Source organism: Dryas octopetala, chromosome 5, assembly GCF_963921425.1.
Source record: "Dryas octopetala chromosome 5, drDryOcto1.1, whole genome shotgun sequence".
In the NCBI taxonomy this organism is placed as follows: Eukaryota; Viridiplantae; Streptophyta; class Magnoliopsida; order Rosales; family Rosaceae; genus Dryas; species Dryas octopetala.
Window position 1 is genome coordinate 20,373,196 of NC_141370.1, and position 22,132 is coordinate 20,395,327.

Genomic DNA, 22,132 nt, shown 5'->3' on the forward strand with positions numbered 1-22,132 from the left:
CAAATCAATTTTTTTTTTTAAGAATTTTATGTTAAGTTTTAACTCCGAAATTTTGGGAGTTTAAACATAACATGCAGCTTTTACAAAACACACTCTACACCCTAGAAGAGGAAATAACCTTCAAATCGGGGAGAATTTTATTATGAATTAAAAATATTTTCTTATAAATTAAAAGAATTTTCTTATAAATTTTAAAATACTTCCGATCTTTATTTAAAAATTATTTTTTTAAAAAAATTTAAGTCTAATTATCTCTATAATATATTAAACTATTGTGAAAATCATTCTATATTTCTATATTTTTTTTTTATTTGAGTGAAACGAAGAACACATGAGTATGGCGAGCAATGCCAGTCTTCCGCATATAAGGTTAAAAGCTTCTTGGCTTTACCATGTGAAGAAGGGAGTGAAGAAAGAAATGAAACGTCCGAGTGTCCAACTTTCTTTCTCGTAATTCTTGACTTTTCCCCAAACGGTCTAACCGTCTTCCATCCACCCGCCCTTTTTAAACTTCCCGAGCACAGTAAAACAGTAAATCCCACCTGCCAGCCGTTCCATTCAAAATTCCCACCTAAAAGCCTATACACACGCGCCACGACCCGTAATTCCGTAAACTCAAAAAGGCACTTCTACTGATTCCAGCCGTTAGATGTAACTCGTGGTCTTTTTTGGGAGCGAGTAGAATAATTTAAAAAAGACGAGCGAGTGTGACTTTTATAGAAGGTTCGTGCTTTTTGTCTTTCCCGCGGCTATTAAATGAGCCGCTGCTTCCGTCTCTCTCTCTCTCTCTCTCTCTCTCTCTCTCACTCACTCACTGTTTCTCTGTCATGGAACACAAACTGTGAAACACTTTAACGTGCAAATGGATTAGAGCGAGAAAGAGCTCTCAAGTCTCAACAAACCCAAAGACTCAGAGAGAGAGAGAGCTATTAATGCAGAGCTCAACCACCATTTTCAGCACCAAAACATGTCTATCTTACATTCAAACCCTACCTTTTATTAGCCTCTCTCTCTGCAGCTAAACACTCCGAGAACTTTTTTTTTTTTGGTGACGGTCAGGACTCCGCGCAGAGATTGATCGATAGATAGATAGATCGGGACCGTCCGATGTGGAACTCGGCAAAGAACGCGTTCGCTCGATCCGAGTCGTTTCGGGAGGAAGGCGAGGACGAGGAGGCGCTCCGGTGGGCCGCGCTCGAGAGGTTGCCTACCTACTCCCGCGTCCGACGTGGCATTTTCAGGGACGTCGTCGGAGAGACGAAGGAGATCAACGTCGGCGAGCTCGAGGCTCGGGAACAGAAGCTCTTGCTCGACCGGCTTGTCACCTCCGTCGACGATGACCCCGAGCGGTTCTTCGATCGAATGCGGCGCAGATTCGACGCGTAATTGTCTTGAATTTCTTGAATACTTTTTGCAGCTTGTGTGAGATTTTGAATAATTAGTCTGTTTGGTTGCTGACAAAAAGTGCGAGAAGAAGCAAATTTAGTAACTGATTCTTTAATTTTACTATACAATGCCAAATGTGAGTATTCAAGTCACTGTTTTCTCGGCAACCAAACGGATTTTCTTTTTGTCCATTTCGATTCTGGAACTTTTTTTTTATATTTAATTTGTGGTCATGTTCTCCATTTCTATTCTGGATTTTTTTTTATATTTAATTTGTTGTGATGTTCTCCATTGTAAACATTACGGTCAAAATTTGGCTTTGCAGAGTGGATTTGGAGTTTCCAAAGATCGAGGTTCGATTTCAGAATTTGAACGTTGAAGCTTTCGTCCATGTGGGAAGCAGAGCACTGCCAACTATTCCGAATTTCGTTTTCAATATGACCGAGGTAGAATTTCTTCATTCAAATTCTCATTTAATTTAGATAACTGCAAGTTTCTCGACTATATAATTGTACGTATGAAACAAAAAATTTAATCTTCTTTTTTGCATTTTCTGAATGGCACTGTAGGCATTTTTAAGGCAATTACGGATATACATGGGGGAGAGAAGCAAATTAACGATTTTAGACAACATTAGCGGGATTATTAGACCTTCAAGGTACATGTTTAAGCTTCAATTAGCGGTCAATTGCTGATTTATTAAATTCCAATGTTTACGTCTAATGAGATGTTGGTGTTGTCTTCTAGATTGACGTTGCTATTGGGTCCACCAAGCTCAGGAAAGACGACACTATTATTGGCTCTTGCGGGACGCCTTGGAAGTGGCCTGCAGGTATTCCTTAACTTTCTATAGCTTGCATGAATCATGAATATATGATAAACATAAACTTGCTACTTGGTATGTGTATAAAAAAATTTCATTGATGACTACCATAATCTATCAAAAAGGGAAAATTTAATAGTAGGGTCTTTGTGGGTCCAATTGATAATAGGAATGTTGCAGGGATGAAACGGTGTGCCTTGTTGTGGTGTTAGTAATTACATCCAATTTAACCACAGAGATTTCTACTAACTGATTGGTGGCTTCGACATTTGCCTTTCACTCATTTATACTTTGATCACTTTGAAGATGTCAGGTAGCATCACATATAACGGCCATGGCTTAAAAGAGTTTGTCCCTCAGCGGACAGCTGCTTATGTCAGTCAACAGGATTGGCATGTGGCAGAGACGACTGTAAGGGAAACTCTTGAGTTTGCAGGATGCTGTCAAGGTGTTGGATTTAAATATGGTAAGCTATGGAAAATCACATATTTGAGTATGAATTTATGCTTACTTAGATGCTGACATGAATACTTGTCACAGATATGCTATTAGAACTTGCAAGAAGAGAAAAGATTGCTGGGATAAAACCCGATGAAGATCTTGATATATTCATGAAGGTACTTGCACTTGTTAGATATGATGGTTCCTTTATATGTAATAATTGCTGACATAATTTGTTCTCCAGTCATTAGCTCTTGGTGGGCAGGAGACAAGCCTTGTGGTGGAGTACATCATGAAGGTATTTGCTTGATGCTGGTTATTCGGGATACATATGGTATTGCCAATATGATTGTAACCTCAAAATGTCCATTAATGTTGAGCATTTGATTGATTAATTTCATACAAGAAGCAACATAGTTGGTGAGGTTATATTCTCGCAAAAGCAGGGTTAAGTAACAGCATACCAAAATGTCTTGTTTCAGCTCCATTTGGGACCAGATTGTTATGTCCACATTGTTTAGATGAACAACCATGAGTTTTCAGAAAGTTAAAAGGGAAGAGTTGGGGAAGAGATTATGGAGAATTGGTTTTTGGATTTTTTTTTTTTTTTTTACCATTGGTTTTTGGAAAAGTTAAGGGTACATTCAGGACATAATTCTTTGTTAAATGGGTTGAGGTGACATTAGGCTGGATTTGGTTAGGTTAATAGAGAATAGATCGTTGTTTAATTTGAAGTAAGCCACTAGAGTACAATATGAACAGAAAACATGCCTCTTAGAGCATGTGCTAAGTCCCTTTTTTTTTTTGGTTTCAATTTCATAGATGTATATTATATGTTGTATCTAGATATGTTCTTAAAATTCTCTTTTAAGCACTAAGATATGTTTGACAAAGATTTTAGGGTTGGACATATGTGCTGATACATTGGTAGGAGATGAAATGCTTAAGGGAATCTCAGGGGGCCAAAAGAAGCGACTTACTACAGGTGCATACTTTGTTTTCTGTTTTTATTTTTAATTTCAGATGGGAGGAAGGGAGGGGGGGGGGGGGGGTGGTTTATTGTGTATTAGTAAGGTAAAGCTGTTTGCTAATAAGGCAAATATGTTATTTCCAGGTGAATTACTAGTAGGTCCAGCAAGAGTTCTGTACATGGATGAAATATCAACTGGGCTCGACAGTTCAACTACATATCAAATCATCAAATATCTTAGGCATTCAACTCGTGCACTTGATTCAACAACTGTTATATCTCTGCTTCAACCTGCTCCAGAGACCTATGAGTTGTTTGATGATGTTATACTTTTGTGTGAGGGCCAGATTGTGTTTCAGGGACCCCGCCAAGCTGCTCTTACTTTTTTTTCATACATGGGATTTAGTTGCCCTGAGCGAAAGAATGTGGCAGACTTCTTACAAGAAGTAAGTTGTGGAGAGATAAAGTTCTGAATTTCTGTTCTGTTGCATGGTATCTTTGATAATTTTTTTTCCTTGTACACAGGTTATATCAAAGAAGGACCAAGAGCAGTACTGGTACAATCCTGATCTCCCATACTGCTATGTACCACCGGCGAAGTTTGTTGAAGCTTTTCGTTCCTTTCAAGATGGGAAGAATTTGTCTGAAGAACTAGATGTCCCTTTTGATAAACGCTATAACCATCCTGCAGCTTTGGCAACTTCTAGCTATGGCATGAAGAGGCATGAGCTTCTCAAAACAAGCTTCGACTGGCAAGTGCTGCTGATGAAGCGGAATGCATTTATCTATGTTTTCAAATTCATTCAGGTAATACTACCATTATTTGTTTATCGAAAGAACATGTTTCCAATTGAATTCTGTTGGAATATTCAGGTGCTTTGGTGATAGCTTAGGCGAGTAAATGTTAGTTTCTGTGCTAGCTAACAGACAAGCTCATGTAATTTTTTATTTTTGTGCCAGTCATCTGAAAGATAAAACTGTTAAATTTTATCTGGTGCTGACTTTACAAGTCTTATGTTCTGTCTTCCAGCTGCTTTTTGTTGCTTTGGTCACAATGAGTGTTTTTTTCCGGACAAAAATGCATCATAATACAGTTGATGATGGAGGCTTATATCTTGGGGCAATATACTTTTCCATGGTTATTATTCTTTTTAATGGCTTTACGGAGGTGCCAATGTTGGTGGCCAAGCTTCCAGTGCTTTACAAGCATAGGGACTTACACTTCTACCCAAGCTGGGTCTATACCCTTCCTTCTTGGGTCTTGAGTATTCCATCTTCACTTATAGAGTCTGGTTTCTGGGTGGCAGTTACATACTATGTCATTGGATATGATCCTGCAATTAGTAGGTAAATTGTACATTTCCTTGGAATTATGCATGAATTGTGAAAGTTGTCTAGGGATGAAATTCTGAGGTAAAATTTTGAATCTGCAGATTTTTGGGGCAGTTCCTGTTATATTTCCTTCTGCACCAGATGTCCATAGCTCTCTTCCGTGTTATGGGATCCTTGGGTCGAAATATGATAGTTGCCAACACCTTTGGATCCTTTGCTATGTTGGTTGTAATGGCTCTTGGAGGGTACATCATCTCGAGAGGTAAAACTAAATTTTGTTTATGTCTATTTGTTTCTGATTTGATCTCATACTTTTATTCATTTCCATATTCAATTTTGACAGATCGTATACCAAAGTGGTGGATTTGGGGTTTCTGGTTTTCTCCTTTGATGTATGCTCAAAATGCAGCTTCAGTAAATGAATTCCTTGGACATTCCTGGGATAAGGTAATTGTGGATTATTTTGTCATTCATGATAGGGATATATGGAGGCTTTGTACTGAGTAAAACTAACCATAAATTATATTTGAGTTGCCTTTGGTAACAAAAATGGATATCTTTATCTTTTCATTGGATTTTTTTTTTTCCTTTATGAATTTTCAACTAAACCATTGGCATCCTCTAACATAACATTATGTTAGATGAAAAAAATTATTGAAATTTTGATTAATTTTAATTATTTGCATTAACTTTTAACAAAATTCCGCACTATATAGGATATTTACTTCAAGATATCTCTTTATTGAGTTACTGTCTAGGATTCTATTCAAAAACCTTATTTTTTTTTGTTGTTGTTATTTTTGTAGAGAATTGGGAACCAGACAAGCTTTTCATTAGGTGAGGCATTACTAAAAGCACGCAGTTTGTTTCCAGAGAGTTACTGGTATTGGATTGGTGCTGGTGCTTTGCTTGGATATACAGTTTTGTTCAATGTGCTATTCACATTCTTCCTCGCTTACCTTAACCGTAAGTCATTTCTGTTCACAATTTTCCTTCCGGTGCTGCATGTAGCCAAACAAAATTAGTAAAGAAAGAAAGCTAATTGAGTTGATTTCAATATACGCTACAGCATTGGGGAAGCAACAAGCTGTGGTCTCTAAGGAAGAGCTGCAAGAGAGAGAAAGGAGAAGAAAAGGAGAAAGTGCCGTTATTGAGCTGAGACAGTTCTTGCAGCATTCAGAATCATTAAGTGGTCTGTAAATTGATTTTGTTTTTGTACATAACTACGCATTAGTCTGAGTCAGTGTCTAAATTCTTGCTCATCTTCTAAGCAGGAAAATATTTTAAGCAAAGAGGAATGGTGCTGCCATTTCAACCACTTTCCATGTCTTTCAGCAATATCAATTACTACGTGGATGTCCCTCTGGTGAGTCTTTAACACTTTTCATTTGTGCCATCTATATTGGGAAACGTGTTGACTATATTTTTCTGATCCAAGTACAACTGCAGGAACTGAAACAGCAGGGAATTCAAGAAGATAGATTGCAGCTGTTGGTTGATGTCACTGGAGCATTCAGGCCTGGGGTGCTTACAGCATTGGTTGGAGTAAGTGGTGCTGGGAAAACCACCCTCATGGATGTATTAGCAGGTCGAAAAACTGGTGGGATCATAGAAGGGAGCATTAATATATCCGGTTATCCAAAAAGACAAGAAACATTTGCAAGAATTTCTGGTTACTGTGAGCAGAGTGATGTTCATTCCCCCTGCTTGACTGTTCTGGAATCACTTCTCTTCTCTGCTTGGCTTCGGTTACCATCAAATGTTGACTTGGAGACACAGAAGGTATTCACATAAAATGCTTTGCTTCTTTTTTTTTTTTTTTTTTTTTTTTTTTTTTTGTCTTTATCATAAGATGATTTCATCATCTGAAGGGTTGAAAAAAATTCAGGCTTTTGTAGAGGAGGTGATGGAGCTTGTGGAGCTCACTCCATTAAGTGGGGCATTGGTTGGTCTACCAGGGGTAGATGGTTTGTCAACAGAACAACGTAAAAGGCTAACAATAGCTGTCGAGCTGGTCGCTAACCCTTCCATAGTATTCATGGATGAGCCCACATCAGGGTTGGATGCACGGTCTGCCGCTATTGTAATGAGGACTGTGAGGAATATAGTCAATACTGGACGAACTATAGTGTGCACAATCCACCAGCCTAGCATAGACATATTTGAATCCTTTGATGAGGTAGTTTCTCTCTCTCTCTCTCTGTGTATATACATACATATAACTATTTGCTAATTAGGTCTTTAAATGAAGACGTTTTTCTTGTTTTCTTTATCAAATACGAATGGTTGAGAACAAAGATGCATGTCACCCTGTATGTGTCTCATTCATATCTAATCCAAAGGTAGAAATGTGCCCTCTTTAAAGACCTTATTAGAGAATAACTATATTACACCTTTACAGTGTAAAAGCAGCTTATTATATTAGCTGAGTGTTCCTATAGCTTTAATACCATGATTGATCCTCCCATAATCTCATCTGTCATTGCAGCTTCTGTTTATGAAGCGAGGAGGAGAGCTCATATATGCTGGTCCACTTGGTCCCAGGTCTTGTGAACTCATCAAGTATTTTGAGGTCAGATCATGCATGCCAGTATATCATTTAGAATATGTGATAAAGGGTAATGGTTATGACTGTCAACTTAAATGTATAAATATTTATTTCTGCAGGCAGTCGAAGGGGTGCCAGAGATCAGGCCTGGATATAATCCTGCTGCGTGGATGCTTGATGTTACTTCTTCATTTGAAGAAAGCCGTCTGGGGGTGGATTTTGCAGAAATTTACCGAAGATCTAATTTGTTTCAGTATGAACACTTCTCCATGAAGCTGTGTTGCTTTTATACGTAACTATCTGCTTCCTTATCTAACAATGCTGTCTGCCTTTGTTTCAGACATAATAAACAGTTGATTGAAAGCCTAAGCAAGCCAAGTACCAATTCTAAAGAATTAAACTTCCCAACCAAGTATTCTCAGGCATTTTTTGAACAATTTCTCACTTGTCTTTGGAAGCAAAATCTGTCTTATTGGCGAAATCCACAGTACACTGCAGTTCGCTTCTTCTACACTGTCATCATCTCATTGATGCTAGGAACAATTTGTTGGAGATTTGGGGCTAAGAGGTTTCCTTCTTTTCCTTAATGTTTTTTACTTCATCATAACTCTATAATGGAACTGATCATCTTGAGATCAGTTGCTCCTTTTCTGTAGAGGGAATTAGTATGACATTCTCTGCATGCTCCTAAATATTTTGTTCTATAAATTTTGTGTCGTTGGATTGGAGTTTTGTCCAATGGTCTTCATTCTTCAGTGCCTGATAGTATAATCAGAAACAGTTAACATTTGATCATCAAGTTCTAATTCAAACCCATGGTGGATGATCTTTGACATCCTTAGTCAAACAGGAAGCTAGATCAAAAGCTCTTTTGCATGGAAGCAATTGAATTTAATGGATTTTAAAATTCTATAAATACTTGATTTTTCTTTGCTTTCTCTCTTATTTTCTTAACCCTTTTGCCTAGATATCTATCTGCATGACTGTATCATTAGGCTCTCTCTGTGACATGATTCTTTTTCTCTTTACAGGGAGACCCAGCAGGATTTATTAAATGCCATGGGATCCATGTATGCAGCAATCCTATTTAGTGGAATCACCAATGCCACTGCTGTACAACCTGTAGTTTCTATAGAAAGATTTGTCTCATATCGAGAAAGAGCTGCCGGGATGTACTCAGCTTTACCATTTGCATTTGCTCAGGTTTACCTTTATTATGTTAAACCCACTTTTCCTAATACCCTGGTATTCCTAAAGGTTATCTTATGTATTGATCTCGTGTGCAGGTCGTAATAGAGTTCCCTTACGTGTTTGCACAAGCGATTATCTACTGCACAATTTTCTACTCTACGGCTGCATTTGAATGGAGTGTTTTGAAGTTTGTTTGGTACATATTCTTTATGTATTTCACAATGCTATACTTCACCTTCTATGGAATGATGACAACAGCTGTCACACCAAATCATAATGTGGCTGCCATAATTGCTGCTCCATTTTATATGTTATGGAACCTTTTTAGCGGCTTTATGATTCCTCACAAGGTAATGGAAGCGACTGCTCTCTTTCTTTAGAATTATAGTTTGCTTGATCTGACATGCATACCTTAAAATTATACTAATGTAGTTTGTAAAATGCCATCTAAAGCATAGATGAAAGTACTGATACATTGAGCAAGTCTCACTAATTCAATAACTTCTTAATCCACTTGTTCAGAGAATTCCAATATGGTGGAGATGGTATTACTGGGCAAACCCTGTAGCCTGGAGTCTGTATGGCCTCTTGGTTTCACAGTACGGTGACGATGATAGTCTTTTGAAGCTAGCAGATGGAAATAATACCATGCCTATAAGGCAGTTTCTCAAAGTCGTATTCGGGTACAGGCATGATTTTCTGGGTATAGCCGGCATTATGGTGGTTGGTTTCTGCGTGTTTTTCGCTATCATTTTTGCCTTTGCCATAAAATCATTCAACTTCCAAAGGAGATGACAAGGCAGATTTGTATACAATTACTTCAGTTTCTGGAATCATCGAATGTATGTCAAGTATATGATCAGCTTCACAATGCAGTGTATAGCTACACGATTATATTGAGCAAATCCTTTGTTCTAGAGTGCAGATAACAGCTAGTAACTAGCTGGAATTTTTATGTGTAAACTAATTACATGATTCAGTATTAACTGTTTGTGTTTACAAAATTTATAATGTTGTAAAGTTGCATATTCTTGGCATGTGAACATTCCTTCTAATTAGTGAATAAAGTGCATTCCTTTTGTGCTTTGTTTTCTAAGATTTTGTTTTGTCAAATATATGGATATATATTTTTTCACTAAGATGTGTGTTCCTGGAAGCAACTCTGAATTGAAAGCTAGCTAGAACCTTGACACTCATATCTGATTGATGCCATGCTTTGAAATTAAAGCTAGCATTGCATGTAGAAGGTAACTGTGTTTATTTTCTCGTGCGCACTAAAGACTATGAATAAAACTCACATGTAACAGATAGGAGATAGAAATTTGAAAGCTTTTTCAAAGGCCACACATGGTGCTGTACCTTGATTTTTCTCTGTGTACTGACAACAGGAGTACAGGACAAGAAACAAGCAGCCAGAGAGGAAGGTCCAACTGATCATAAAATTAATGATGTGGGAAGCATGAAGCACATGTACTTGCTGATTGAGAATAAGGTAGGTCCCGAAACTCTGCTCAGAAGTTATGATAATGGATGAAAAGGCCATGTGTGTCCAAGTCTTTTCAGCCTCATAAGTGCACTTACTCCATCTGTGCATTGAAGGGACTGTCCTCAATCCTCATATTTCAACATTTTCTCTTACAGGGAAAGAACTCAGAATAAGAAAAACAACTAGGTGACTAGCTGATACACATGTACTGCTTCCAAATTAAAGAAGACAACTCATTCAATTTCTCAAACCGACTTTCATAGTGTAAGGTTCAAAATGGTCAAATGTGAGAAAAAAGGATGCATTGATTTTAATATTATTAGCTTAATCCACATTATTAATTGGCTTTTTCTCTCTGGTGATATATAATCTTGCTTAGCTTATTCTCAACCAAATATCTTAACTAATGAACAAAAAATTGCACATGGGTATAGTATAACTGTATAAGTGTGTGTTTCTCATTGTTGCACTCTTTAACCACTTTGTAATACCAACAAACTATTTAATTTAGTGGTGTTTCTTTTCTCAATGTTAGAAGATATTCCAAATTCGACTCTCCCTCTCCCTGATAAAAAAACCACTTATAACATGCGAGAATCTACCCATATATACATTATATCCAATTCCCCAAATTTAATTGCCCCACCCCCTGTTAGAAAAAAGAAAAGCTACTTGTAACATTAATTGTCCTACATGTGGATGCTATGCCACATTGCCACCCTATACAAAGTGTCTGAAGCCAGTCACTCTATTTAGACACCAAGTGCCCTGAAACTCTGAAAGGTTCTCACCCCCAGAATTTAGTATATATATTTCTGCATACAAAAAAGACAAGGGTCAGGAGCTCTCTCTCCTAGCTCACAAACAGACAAAAGACAAAAAGCCATCCCTCTCTCTCACTCTCCCCTATATCAACCCACAAGCAACTTAATATTTCATTTTCAGCAACAATATATGTATTACCAGAATTAGTAGTACTAGTGTACTACTACTAATGCTCTAAATGCCCATTTGCCCAAAAATCATGAATTCAATCTCAGAATCCTTCAAAACCAACCCCATCAACCTCTCCCACATCATCCCACTAGACTTCAACTCCGTCCTCACATTACCCGACTCCCACACCTGGTCCCCCTCCCCGACCCACCCATTCACCGAGTCCGTACCCATCATCGACCTACTCGACCCGAATGCAGTTTCTCTAATCCGACGCGCCTGTGAGAAATGGGGCGTCTTCCAAGTCACCAACCACGGTATTCCCGCGGACCTAATCAAAGAAGCGGAGCTCCAAACCCGCCGGCTCTTCTCGCTCCCCAGAGACCGAAAACTCCTAGCCCTCCGGGCACCGGAGGGCTTCACCGGGTACGGGCAGGCCCGCATTTCGAACAACTTCCCGAAGCTGATGTGGTCGGAGGGTTTCTCGATCATGGGGTCTCCGCTGGAGCACGCTCGCCAACTTTGGCCACATCACCACGCCCACTTCTGGTACGTGCAGTGAATACATATATAATGCATGACCTGCGTGTCAGGTTAGCGATTCTTGATTGACTTGACTGTCAGGAACAATTAGTAGATATAATAAATAACGATATTTTTATATTTGTAAAGTAAAATATTAAAAATATGTACTCATTTTTATATTTATAAGGCAAAATATTAATAATATTTACTTATATTATAATAAATAAATTGATTAAACCATGAGATAATGTCTCGTTATAAGATATAGGAAAGCAGTGGGTTTTTGGGAAACTACTGAGGCTAAATTGGTAATTAAAATACGTTATGATCGATGGGAATGAAATGTGGCGGGCGTCAGTGGTCTAGAACTTAGCTTAAGCATACACGTGGATTAGTACATGCATGCTGATAATCGAAAACCCATGGGATGATCTATCTAAAGATTTTAAACTCCAAAATCCTTACATAAATTTATAGATTTCTTCATATATTTGATTAGAATCAATGCGGAAGGTTTAATGACTAATTTTTTTTTTAAATTTCTGGGTACAATTATACTAGAATCTTCCTAAAAGTAAGGTCTAATTAATCATCTGAATAAAATTTTATAATCAAACCAAATTTTTAACAAAATTTAACATAAATAAATATTTATTAATCAAAACATACAATAACACAAGAACAAAAAATTGGATAAGTGATATAAATTTTTGGGCTAACTTTTGAGTTAAGGACAAAAAAAATTGGGCTAAAACTCAATAAATTAGACTAAATAACTCTTAATTGGGTGGACTATATATAAACTTTGTCTAAAACATACATAATATTGGTATTTTTACACAAAAGCTACCGGGGCTATAAACCATGGTAGCCTTGGATGTAGTTCCGCCCATGATTAGAATGGTCCCAAATTCCCAATTTTAAAAGCTTTTTCTATGTCGATTTACTATGTTGTTAGACAGTCAATTTAAACTTTATATTGGAACCAAAATTTTCACATAATCAATCATTCAAATTATGAATCTAATGGTATATCTATGTTCTAGGAAGAAAAATATAACGTATGATTTCTAATATATACAAAGTTAACCGCATGCAACACTAGGATACTAGAACTTTTGACATTTACTATGCACGATTGATTTCCATGGAACTCAATCCTTAAATTCTTATGCAGCCGCCAAACTAATGCTTGATATGATTAACTTGGTGGATATAGCCTACGGGCATGGAATTGTTAAATTGTCTGTTTCCCAAAATTAGTTATACAGCTACAGCCATGGATGTTTCAATTCCATTAGTTTCACCGATCCCTTGGTTCATATCAGGACATAGTGCACCTCTCTAAGACATACATATCTAAAAGCTTAAATTAATAATGCAGTTGTACTAGTTAATGCATGTGTAAACTTAGGCCCATTACTCGCATATTTGTGTTATTCCAAGTATGTCTGTGTGGATTTTCAGTCTAGGTCTAAGATGGTGGGCTATTCATGCAGCAATATAATGGAAGAGTACCAAAAGGAGATGAAGGGACTATCTGCGAGAATGATAGGGCTGATGCTTGGATCATTGGGCTTAAACTATGAAGATCTTAAATGGGCCGAGCCCAAAAACAGATGCAGATATCCGCAGGCCTTGCTTCAATTGAACTCGTACCCGGTCTGTCCAGACCCAAGCCAGGCCATGGGCTTAGCTCCTCACACAGACTCCTCATTGCTCACTTTGCTCAACCAAAGCAGTACAAGCGGCTTGCAAGTCCTTGTGGATGGGATTTGGTGGGTGCCGGTGCACCCCACCACCGGTGCACTTATAGTCAATGTTGGGGATCTGATGCACATACTATCCAACGGACAGTTTAAGAGTGCATTGCATCGTGCGGTTGTCAACAAGATACACCATCGCATCTCGATCGCATACTTCTACGGCCCACCACGGGACGTGAAGGTTTCGCCGTTGATGAAGTTGATTGACTGTGATCATCCTCCTCTCTATCGTCCGGTAACTTGGAAGGAATACCTTGATGCCAAGGCAACGCATTTCAACAAGGCTCTTGGATTAATCAAGAACGACCTACACCCTCTACTTCTTGCTGCCCATAACTGATATATCAACGACTACAACTATACAAGTTTCAGTTCATTTTCCTCTGTCCAATTGTCCATGTAAATATGGAAGGGCTAACCGGGTATCATAAGTTCATAACTCAGAACTCTGGCTATCTTTGCTATCATAACTCATTACTTTTGATTTCCAAGGGTAAGTAGTAAATAATTGAACATCACACTGCTTGAGCCTTGAGGTTTCGTCTAACAAAAAGATCATTCACATTATAAGCCTTGGTAAGTTCAAAAGCAATTATATTGATCGAGTTTGTTCTTACATCACAGTTAGCTTTGGTGCAAGAAAACTCTCCCATTTCTCCTTTACCTTGAGTTACAAGTTATAACTAGGACTGGGTTAAGATCTAAAACCCATGTTCTGTACCATTCAGTGACTAATATAAACAACTACCAAAAGCATCTATTTCTAACTCTTTCTGGATATTTGTGATGTAGAAGATAAACCATTTTCAAGATGAAACTATGCTACTTCCAGAGCTTGACACACTTGTCATGGCTAGCTGAAGCTATCAAACCGTTAGCACTTGATACCGCCAAAGAAGATACAAGGTTGTCATGCGCACGTAGAGTCATTGTCTTGTTCTCGGTCATGTTCCAAAGCTCCAAAGTCTGAATTCCCTCAATTTCACATAAAAAACAAAACCTCATTAAATAAGAGCAAGTCATCACATAGTAAGTTCACATCTATTATACTTTTTTAAACGAAATTGCAAAAGAAATGTAGAGCAGTTATGACTTGCCTCATAACAGCCGATGATCAAAAGTGAAGGATAAGTCGGATGGAAAACGCATGTATTAAATTTGTTGCCAGAACAGCTCAACTCATGAACGAATTCCCCTTTGCAACTGGAGCCAACCGTCCACACTCTAACCAAGTCATCACTCACAGATGCTAGATACTCACCTGAAGGATCCCAGCACACAGAATGGACAAGGTTTTTATGACCCTACAATGATAGAGCAGTTATGACTTTTTCACATCAATTTCTTGAAAACAAACATGTAAAAATTGCATCTATCTGGTATAAACACTATTCAAGCCAGAACGTGGATACCAGAACTACTGTCCATTCCCAATGACTGAAAATTAATACCAAACATAATAAACTGTAATGGATGGTTCACAACAAACCTGTAATTTAAGCCTGCAAACTTGGGTCTCTACGTCAAGTATGGATACAAAATTATCTGCTGCAGCTGCAAGATTCCTTCCATGACGAGGTTGAAACCTCATATGAGTTGCACCACCCTGACAAAAATAGGGGGAATATTATTAAATCCCGAAGGATGGCTAAACTGAGAAACATAATTCTGTTATTCTATATAGTGCAGAGAATAAATACCATGTTTTTATACCTTGAAAACTCCAGCACAACTACCATTCTTGATACTCCAATATCTTATCTCACTATTGTTATCACAAGAGCAGAGAAGGTCTTCTTGACTAGGGTGAAAATCCAGTGACATAACAGTTGTAGAATGTCCCGTAAAAGTACGAAGTGAAAAGCCAGGCTGCACAACATTTTATGTATTCATTACATAGATCACATAAGAAAGGAAAGTTCAGTAATTAATCAGTAGTAATGCATTGAACTGGAAAACATTCAAACCATCACAGGTCACACCCAAAATAACATCAAGGCTTATTAGCACAATTACCCCTTGAAACTATAGTTTCGTCTCACTTCACCCCCTTAAAGTTTATTGTCCCAGTTTACCCCCTGTAAGTTTCCTTTATGTCTCACATAACCCAAAACCGTTAAGTCCATCCACTGTTTGAATTGTTGACATGGCGTCTACATGGCAGGGGGTAAATTGACGGACTTGACGGTTTCGGGTTATGTGAGACACGAGAGAAACTTATAGGGGGTAAATTGAGACAATCAACTTTAAGGGGGTAAAGTGAGATGAAATTATAGTTTTAGGGGGTAAATATGTAAATAAGCCTAACATCAATAGCATGGAACATCAGGCCATTTACCAGGTTTGCCATATTATAAAAAATATCACTGCTTCCATATTGACATTGATCAGCAATGACCACAACGAAGAAATACTTCTTGTTATGTTGTTTTAAATTTAGACACACAAGCATACATGATAGCATTCACTACATGGCATGAACCTAGGAATTGAGTAGGGCAGTCAAAGGTCAATCCCCTGACAAGTTGATACAAATATGATCTTGAAAAAACAATAGTGCATTGACCATGAAAAAGAAAAGAACATATTGACTAACATTATCAGCATCCCAAACCCTGACAGTTCTGTCAGCAGAAGATGTAGCAAGCCTTGACATGCTAGGACTAAAACGAACATCAGTTATCCATTGAGAATGCTCTTCAAGCGTAGACTTTACGGTGAAGGATTCTGTGCACCACAATACAGCCTGCGCCATAAAAGCATCAAGCAAACATGACTAATCTTTGTTTCTAGAAACCATAAAATTAATTGAAACAGTATCAAAACTTCTACCATTCATATTTGCAGCCTTTTTTCTTTCTTAGAAAAAAAAAATTGATAATATTTGTATACAAATTTCAATCTACCTAGGGTCCTAGTGCTCACCTTTCGGTCATGCCCACCTGTGGCAAGTGACTTTCCATCTGATGAGAAGTGACAACATTCAACTTTACTTGTACTTGCAGGAATAAGCTGGACTTCAGTAAAGTTAAAGCCTAATTTCATGAAGAAAAGGTTAAGGCCTTCTGTTATATTTCTAGAATTATATAAACCAAAACATACACCTTGTGACAATTAACAAAGGATATCAGTGTCAGACCAATATAAAAGATTAAAAGTCAGCATTCATCCTACCTTTGCTGACATCCGCACACCGAGCAACTCTATCTCTAGGGTCAACATCATCATGTGATAAGAACGACTCAACATTATCCTCTAAAGATCCATCATCCACAAAACGGTCCATGTCAGTCTGCAATATATAGCCTCGTTACTGACTGCCAAATGAAATGCTAGGAACAATTCTTCACAAGTAAACAGTCTTTAATTCCTCACAAAAGGTACATTAACTGTAATATCACATATAAGGCAAGCCTCTAAAAGCATGTTATGCTTATACCTGCTGCAAAAGACTTGGACGATTCAAACTCACGATCTACCAACAGGGAGAAAAGTGGAAATGTGGTTAACATTTCTGGATCCAATGTATTAAGCACATTAGTGAATACCTCAGCGACTCAGACACACTGTAGTCCTTACCAATAATTGCTACTAAATGGAGCAGAGACAGTAAGAAAATAAGGACACATTTCAACTTTCAACTTTCTAACACCTTGAGGAGGAAAACCCCTCTATTCTCTTCTTTCTAGGATATTGCACTCTTTATGGGTTAAAAATCAGAAAGAAAAGCAATTGGACCCACTAAAGCAACAAACAGGGAGAAATATTAGGATGATCAGATGATTTAGATCAAGTTGATACTCATTTAAGGAAGTAAAAGGTTACAGATGGTAACCCCAAATGCAATTAATTCTAGTTAAGACAAAACAATGATAAGTTTCTAACCAATTTATTTGGTGCTGATGTATGTGAGCCCAAACCATCAGAGCCAAGCATAAGTAGAGACTTAGAGGAACCACCATTATGGGGCAAAGTTGGCATAGACATTGCATCTCCTGGTGTGTGAGTAGAAGGTGTTGAAGGTGAACTGGGGGATGGTCCTGTGGTATTAGCAGTCCCTGAACTATTGGCAGGACCTGAAGATGACGCTGGTTTCTTTCTCTTTCGCCCAATTTGATTCTTTGAAGACTTAAACAAACAAGGAAAACTAAATGAGAAAATCATCCTGGATATATCAATTTTCAACACTGAAAGTTCACAGTGAAAATTCAGAATGAAAAATAATTGTCTCTGGCAATATGATGAAATTCAAATTTTAATATTATAATACAAGTTATATAGCATGAATACGTAAAGCGTGCAAGAGAGGAAATATCAGATAGTTGAGTAAATAACCCATGTCAGGTATCGGTAGCTTAGCAATTACAAAATCCACAGGAAATGGATATATTTGCAGAACATTTTGCTCCAAATATCAAGTTGAAAAAAAGAATGAAGATATAAAAAAATAATTAAAAGGATGTTTAGCGAATATATGAATCTCATAGCCAGTAGTAGCAAACCTGATCATTGCCTTGAAAGGTGTTGGACATGCTACCATCTGCCATGATGCCGCCGGCACCAATTATTTTTTCTTGCTGCTGGAGGTGTTGGTTTGAACTCTGAGAGTGTTGACTTGATAGCGGATGCTGTGAGTTGTGTTGCTGCTGGTGATTGTTGTTTTTCATCTGCTGATACTGTAACTGATAAGTTGGCTAATGATATAAGCAAATATGTCTGGGGAACTTAAAATTCACAAGGTCTAATGATTATAGTTAAAATAATGAGTTATTTTTTTATTCAAATCCAGATGCAGAAGAAATGATACCTTCATAAGCATATCCGCATCAGCACGAGGTAATACCGGGCCACCAACTTGCACCGGTGATCCAACATTAGGTACATCAATAGAATTTAACTGACCATCCTTCCCAAGACCCATATTCCGATTGTTGTGAATCATTCTCAGCCTTCTATTTTCCAAGTCATTAGCAGATGGGGAAGCTACATTTTGTTGTCCCGGAAGTATAAGTTGCTGCTTGAGCTGGAGTTGATGGGGCTGAGGGGAGGGCATCAAAGAATTTTGGTGCTGAAGAATTCCAGGTCGAAGCCGATCCAGTCCCTAAAGAAGGTGAAATGTTTCCAGAAAAGAAATGTAAGCTCACAAATGCATATGCAAACAAACCAGTTCCATCTTTGGCAGAAAGGCAGAGTAGTAAACAATGCTCATCATTTCGTAGGGGTAAAAGGTTAACCCTTCTTATGAGTCATGTAAATGAAATGTGACAGCAAATATTGCTTAGCACACTTCCTAAGACGAAATTCAGCAGTTCCCAATTTGAGATATTATCGTCAACAGTTAAGGTGAAATATTTACCAGAAAGTTATTTCAGTTTTCCTCTTAACAATAAGGAGACATTAATATGCAACCAGACTACCCAAAAAGGTCATAATAGCTTTGCACAGCATGGAACCAGGCACAAATGGGAGACTACCCAAATAGGTCATAATAGCTTTGCATAGCACAGAACCAGGCACAAATGAGAGAGAGAGAGAGAGGGAGAGAGAGAGAGAGAGAGAGAGAGAGAGAGAGAGAGAGAGAGAGAGAGAGAGAGAGAGAGAGAGAGAAACATCTTCCATCCAAGAAAAGAAATATTAATTGTATCATTAACATATGTAATGGAGGGTGGATGCAAAAATATTATCAAGACTGGGTATTGAGTCCTACCGTTAAAGGCCATCCTTTCAGAGTCAAATTGTTACTGCCTTGATTTGATCCTAAAATGAACATATGAAAAATTGGTAAAGCCTAGAATACAAATCTCAAAATCATACAAAAAAAATAAAAAACAAATTTGATAATAGATTACATATCACAGAACAAACCCCCCACTAAATCATAGAATTATAAGAAAGTTATGTGATTCACACAAAATAAATAGTGCATAAAATAAATTCAAAGACTTCTAAAGTTGTTGTCTCATTAATACAAGTTTCTTGTTTCCTATAAATATATATATATATATATATATCTGTTCAAATTCATATCCCAATCCAAAACAGAAATTCCTAGGAGAGGAAACAATATCAATCAATACCATGAGCACCAATCAATGATCCTTCTGGACCAGCAGCTCTGGGGCTCAGCATCTCACTCTTTATGCCCTGTTTCATCATACAAGACATACCCAAAATAAGAGAAATTGAAGTGTAAGGATACCAGATGAAGAGGCAGAACTTATGAATGATGATAATTACCTGTGTTGATCCCGGAAGTTGCTGACTTTGATTGTGAGCTTGTTGAAGATTCCCATACATGCCTCCAGGTGTACCATGCAGCATTTGCCTGTATAAAAGGAGTTCAACCACTTTCATATTTAACATCAATTGCATGCAAAGAGCATATGTTACACACCATAAAACTGAGTCATTATGAATAGGGAATCTTGAAGAGAAATACCCAGGAGGCTGGCCACCACCTGCTGTGGCTGCTTTAAACAATGAGGCATGATTTGAATCCAGAAGCTGGCTCATATTGTTGCCTAACCTTTGCTGCATGGTGTATGTATTGTAACTAGATGAAAGGAAAGTAAGATGAAAAGAAAGTCTCTTTGAATCTACGGCAAAACTTATTACCTTCATAGCTGCATCATCGAAAGCATCCCTCTGTATTGGAAGCTTTAATCTATCCTCATACATTTTTGTTGCCATGGCATTTGCAGTTGCAGGGTTCTGAGAGTCATTGCCAGCAAGCCCATTGGCAGTGCCATTAAGAAGCTGGGTCCCATCTCGTCGCTGCTGCTGCTGCTGTTGTTGCTGTTGTTGCTGCTGCTGCTGCTGCTGCTGAGCATGCCTTTGAAGCTGTTGCATTTGCATTTGCTGATGCTGATGCTGCTGAGGCTTCTGTTGCTGCAGCTCCCTAGCCTTGATCAATTGAGTCTAACACATCCACACAAACAGTGAAAAGACTTGAGATAGAAAAGTCCAACAATGCCATCTAAATGCAACAAAGACGTTGGAGCCATGTAATGAAGTCAAATTTTCACCCTCTCAATTGTAGAAGATTCAATCTTTACATTCCTTCAAGAAAGTTACCCCAGAGGAGATATGTGTGAAATTTAAAAACCTAAAAACACACCTCAATGTAAGATGCAGCTGGTTCTGAGTGTTTCTCATTTGTCCTAGCGATAAATATGTCCCAAAAGACAGACCACCATTCGAAAAGAAAGCCACCAGGTGCATCAATAGCTGGAGTAAAAATACAAACAAAGAAAAAGAGGAAAACAATAAAAAGAAAATCAATTCAGCAATTAAGAAGAACAGAAAACTCACAAAATGCACTGAATCTCTATTCTTTAGGATATTTAAGTACATTCTCACCTACAGGATCTGTGGAAACCTTTCCTTCAGCTTGAAATGCCTTTGCAGAAGCATGTAATTTTCTCTTCATAAGGTAATCATATATATACACATCCAACCTGTGATCCAAATAAGATATAAAATTTCCACAAGTTACGTTTAAGAATCTGCTGAAAATGAGAAGTGGCAGAAGGTCCAAAATGCAAAAATACAATATCTGCCATGATGCTGGCCCCCACCAATCCAATGCCAAGTAAATGAATCAAAGAAATACAAATTAAATTTTAATTTTTTATTACCATACGAAACATGGGATTCAAAAATTTAAGTTCTTTTCAGAAAATCCTCAGCATCACCAGACATGATGCTCTATTTTCAAAATTTCATCAAAATCTTGGGAGAATAAAACAAGGAGCTCCATTTAACTAAGAGTTAGTCTTGCTAGTTGAGGAAAATTCTCCACAAGACTGCAAAAGTTAATCTTCTTTCCTTTTTTCCTGTTTTTCTGAAGCATGACGGAAAAATATGAGACAGCCCCAAATACAAAGAGTCACCAAAACAAAGAGCACCCCATCCCAACCCTCAATCCAACAAATAAACCACAAAAACAAAAATGAAAAAAAGAAGGAAAACCTAGTACAGCCATTATCAATAACAACAACAACAACAACAACAAGAAGCACCATAATATCAAATATGAAAGATGAAGAAAATACAAACACAGAAGATATCTCGGCATAACCTTACAAAAACAGGTAAGAACCTAAGTACCCATTAGAATATAAGGTCATAAAATAAAAACCCTAGAGACCACCAAATCCCCAAAAACATAAATTTTACACAAACATATGAAATACTTAATCACAAAAAAGAAGGAATGATTAATTAATAATGCAAAAAGTAAAACTCAAATGTGAAAAAAGGGAAAACCATGAAATACCCATTCGAAAAATTAGGAAAACAACAGTACCCACCAAAAATTAACACCGAAAAAAGAACCCTAGAACCGAACCTCAGCCAGAAACCCCCAAACTCCAAAAGACTTCCATAGTAAGAAAAAAAAAAGATTTAGTTAGGTGATACTAACATTTTATCAGCTTCCCAATTGGTCTGAGACATGATGATGGTGAAATTCTTAACAGTAAGTATAATCCGAAACCGACGACACTTAGCAGATAATGAAGTAAAATGTGGGAGAAATTGCGTTGAAAGCGGTCAGAGCCCTGTCTATTGCTCTTCGGAAGCCAAAAAAAGTATTTTTTATATTCTCTTTCGCTCTATTTTGAAATTGAAGAGTGACGACGGCAACTTCCTCAATATTCCTTGCAAGAAAAGCAACCTCCTCACTATTTAAATAGCATTTCCTATATTTCTAGCGTGTTCCGTCTTT

The 22,132-nt window shown here is 37.6% G+C and overlaps 3 protein-coding genes across 7 annotated transcripts; 2 read left to right on the forward strand and 1 right to left on the reverse strand.

Moving 5' to 3' along the window:
* The first annotated feature begins 810 nt into the window (after positions 1 to 810).
* On the forward strand, positions 811 to 10,468 carry ABCG32 (pleiotropic drug resistance 4). Of its 2 annotated transcripts, XM_086242959.1 has the most exons (24): positions 811 to 1,382; positions 1,712 to 1,832; positions 1,956 to 2,044; positions 2,134 to 2,218; positions 2,516 to 2,675; positions 2,750 to 2,826; positions 2,895 to 2,948; positions 3,545 to 3,635; positions 3,765 to 4,066; positions 4,146 to 4,427; positions 4,651 to 4,967; positions 5,054 to 5,214; positions 5,296 to 5,399; positions 5,759 to 5,918; positions 6,022 to 6,144; positions 6,227 to 6,318; positions 6,402 to 6,734; positions 6,841 to 7,131; positions 7,441 to 7,524; positions 7,620 to 7,753; positions 7,841 to 8,068; positions 8,532 to 8,703; positions 8,787 to 9,041; positions 9,214 to 9,775. In XM_086242959.1, the coding sequence occupies exons 1-24, from the start codon at positions 1,108 to 1,110 to the stop codon at positions 9,484 to 9,486; spliced, it is 4,263 nt and encodes a 1,420-aa protein (XP_086099085.1). In that variant the 5' UTR covers positions 811 to 1,107; the 3' UTR covers positions 9,487 to 9,775. The 2 variants fall into 2 exon arrangements, 1 of the variants encoding a protein (XP_086099085.1); XR_015122264.1 differs by lacking the exons at positions 811 to 1,382; positions 1,712 to 1,832; positions 1,956 to 2,044; ... (9 more) ...; positions 5,296 to 5,399; positions 5,759 to 5,918 and adding exons at positions 10,080 to 10,183; positions 10,333 to 10,468 and having other exon boundaries at positions 6,005 to 6,144; positions 9,214 to 9,533.
* A 733-nt stretch (positions 10,469 to 11,201) lies between these two features.
* GA3OX3 (gibberellin 3-oxidase 3) lies at positions 11,202 to 13,744 on the forward strand. The gene is made up of 2 exons (XM_086245803.1): positions 11,202 to 11,662; positions 13,138 to 13,744. Exons 1-2 carry the CDS (start codon positions 11,202 to 11,204, stop codon positions 13,742 to 13,744), a joined length of 1,068 nt encoding a protein of 355 aa, XP_086101929.1.
* A 228-nt stretch (positions 13,745 to 13,972) lies between these two features.
* On the reverse strand, positions 13,973 to 22,049 carry LOC147285530 (transcriptional corepressor LEUNIG-like). Of its 4 annotated transcripts, none has more exons than XM_086243543.1 (18): positions 21,830 to 22,049; positions 20,764 to 20,861; positions 20,522 to 20,631; positions 20,020 to 20,322; positions 19,844 to 19,935; positions 19,642 to 19,729; positions 19,482 to 19,548; positions 19,112 to 19,161; positions 18,212 to 18,505; positions 17,907 to 18,071; positions 17,290 to 17,532; positions 16,579 to 16,696; positions 16,330 to 16,439; positions 16,001 to 16,150; positions 15,118 to 15,273; positions 14,894 to 15,010; positions 14,502 to 14,708; positions 13,973 to 14,370 (listed from the first exon to the last, which is right to left on the reverse strand). In XM_086243543.1, exons 1-18 carry the CDS (start codon positions 21,859 to 21,861, stop codon positions 14,227 to 14,229), a joined length of 2,544 nt encoding a protein of 847 aa, XP_086099669.1. In that variant the 5' UTR covers positions 21,862 to 22,049; the 3' UTR covers positions 13,973 to 14,226. The 4 variants fall into 4 exon arrangements, with proteins under 4 accessions (XP_086099669.1, XP_086099668.1, XP_086099667.1 ...); XM_086243542.1 differs by having other exon boundaries at positions 17,907 to 18,080; XM_086243541.1 differs by having other exon boundaries at positions 17,907 to 18,086.
* Between the last annotated feature and the right edge of the window lie 83 nt (positions 22,050 to 22,132).

Bases quoted from the DNA above. Each gene is read 5' to 3' on its own strand.
- LOC147285530 (XM_086243541.1), bottom strand. From the start codon at position 21,861: ATGTCTCAGACCAATTGGGAAGCTGATAAAAT. The intron at 15,274-16,000 runs GTTAGTCAATAT...AATGTTGTGCAG, and splicing joins GGGTTTGGGATGCTGATAAT to CCTGGCTTTTCACTTCGTAC. The intron at 14,709-14,893 runs GTTTGTTGTGAA...CTATCATTGTAG, and splicing joins TTTGCAGGCTTAAATTACAG to GGTCATAAAAACCTTGTCCA.
- ABCG32 (XM_086242959.1), top strand. From the start codon at position 1,108: ATGTGGAACTCGGCAAAGAACGCGTTCGCTCGATCCGAGTCGTTTCGG. The intron at 2,949-3,544 runs GTATTTGCTTGA...TGTTTGACAAAG, and splicing joins TGGTGGAGTACATCATGAAG to ATTTTAGGGTTGGACATATG. The intron at 5,919-6,021 runs GTAAGTCATTTC...TATACGCTACAG, and splicing joins CTTCCTCGCTTACCTTAACC to CATTGGGGAAGCAACAAGCT.
- GA3OX3 (XM_086245803.1), top strand. From the start codon at position 11,202: ATGAATTCAATCTCAGAATCCTTCAAAACCAACCCCATCAACCTCTCC. The intron at 11,663-13,137 runs GTACGTGCAGTG...CTATTCATGCAG, and splicing joins CATCACCACGCCCACTTCTG to CAATATAATGGAAGAGTACC.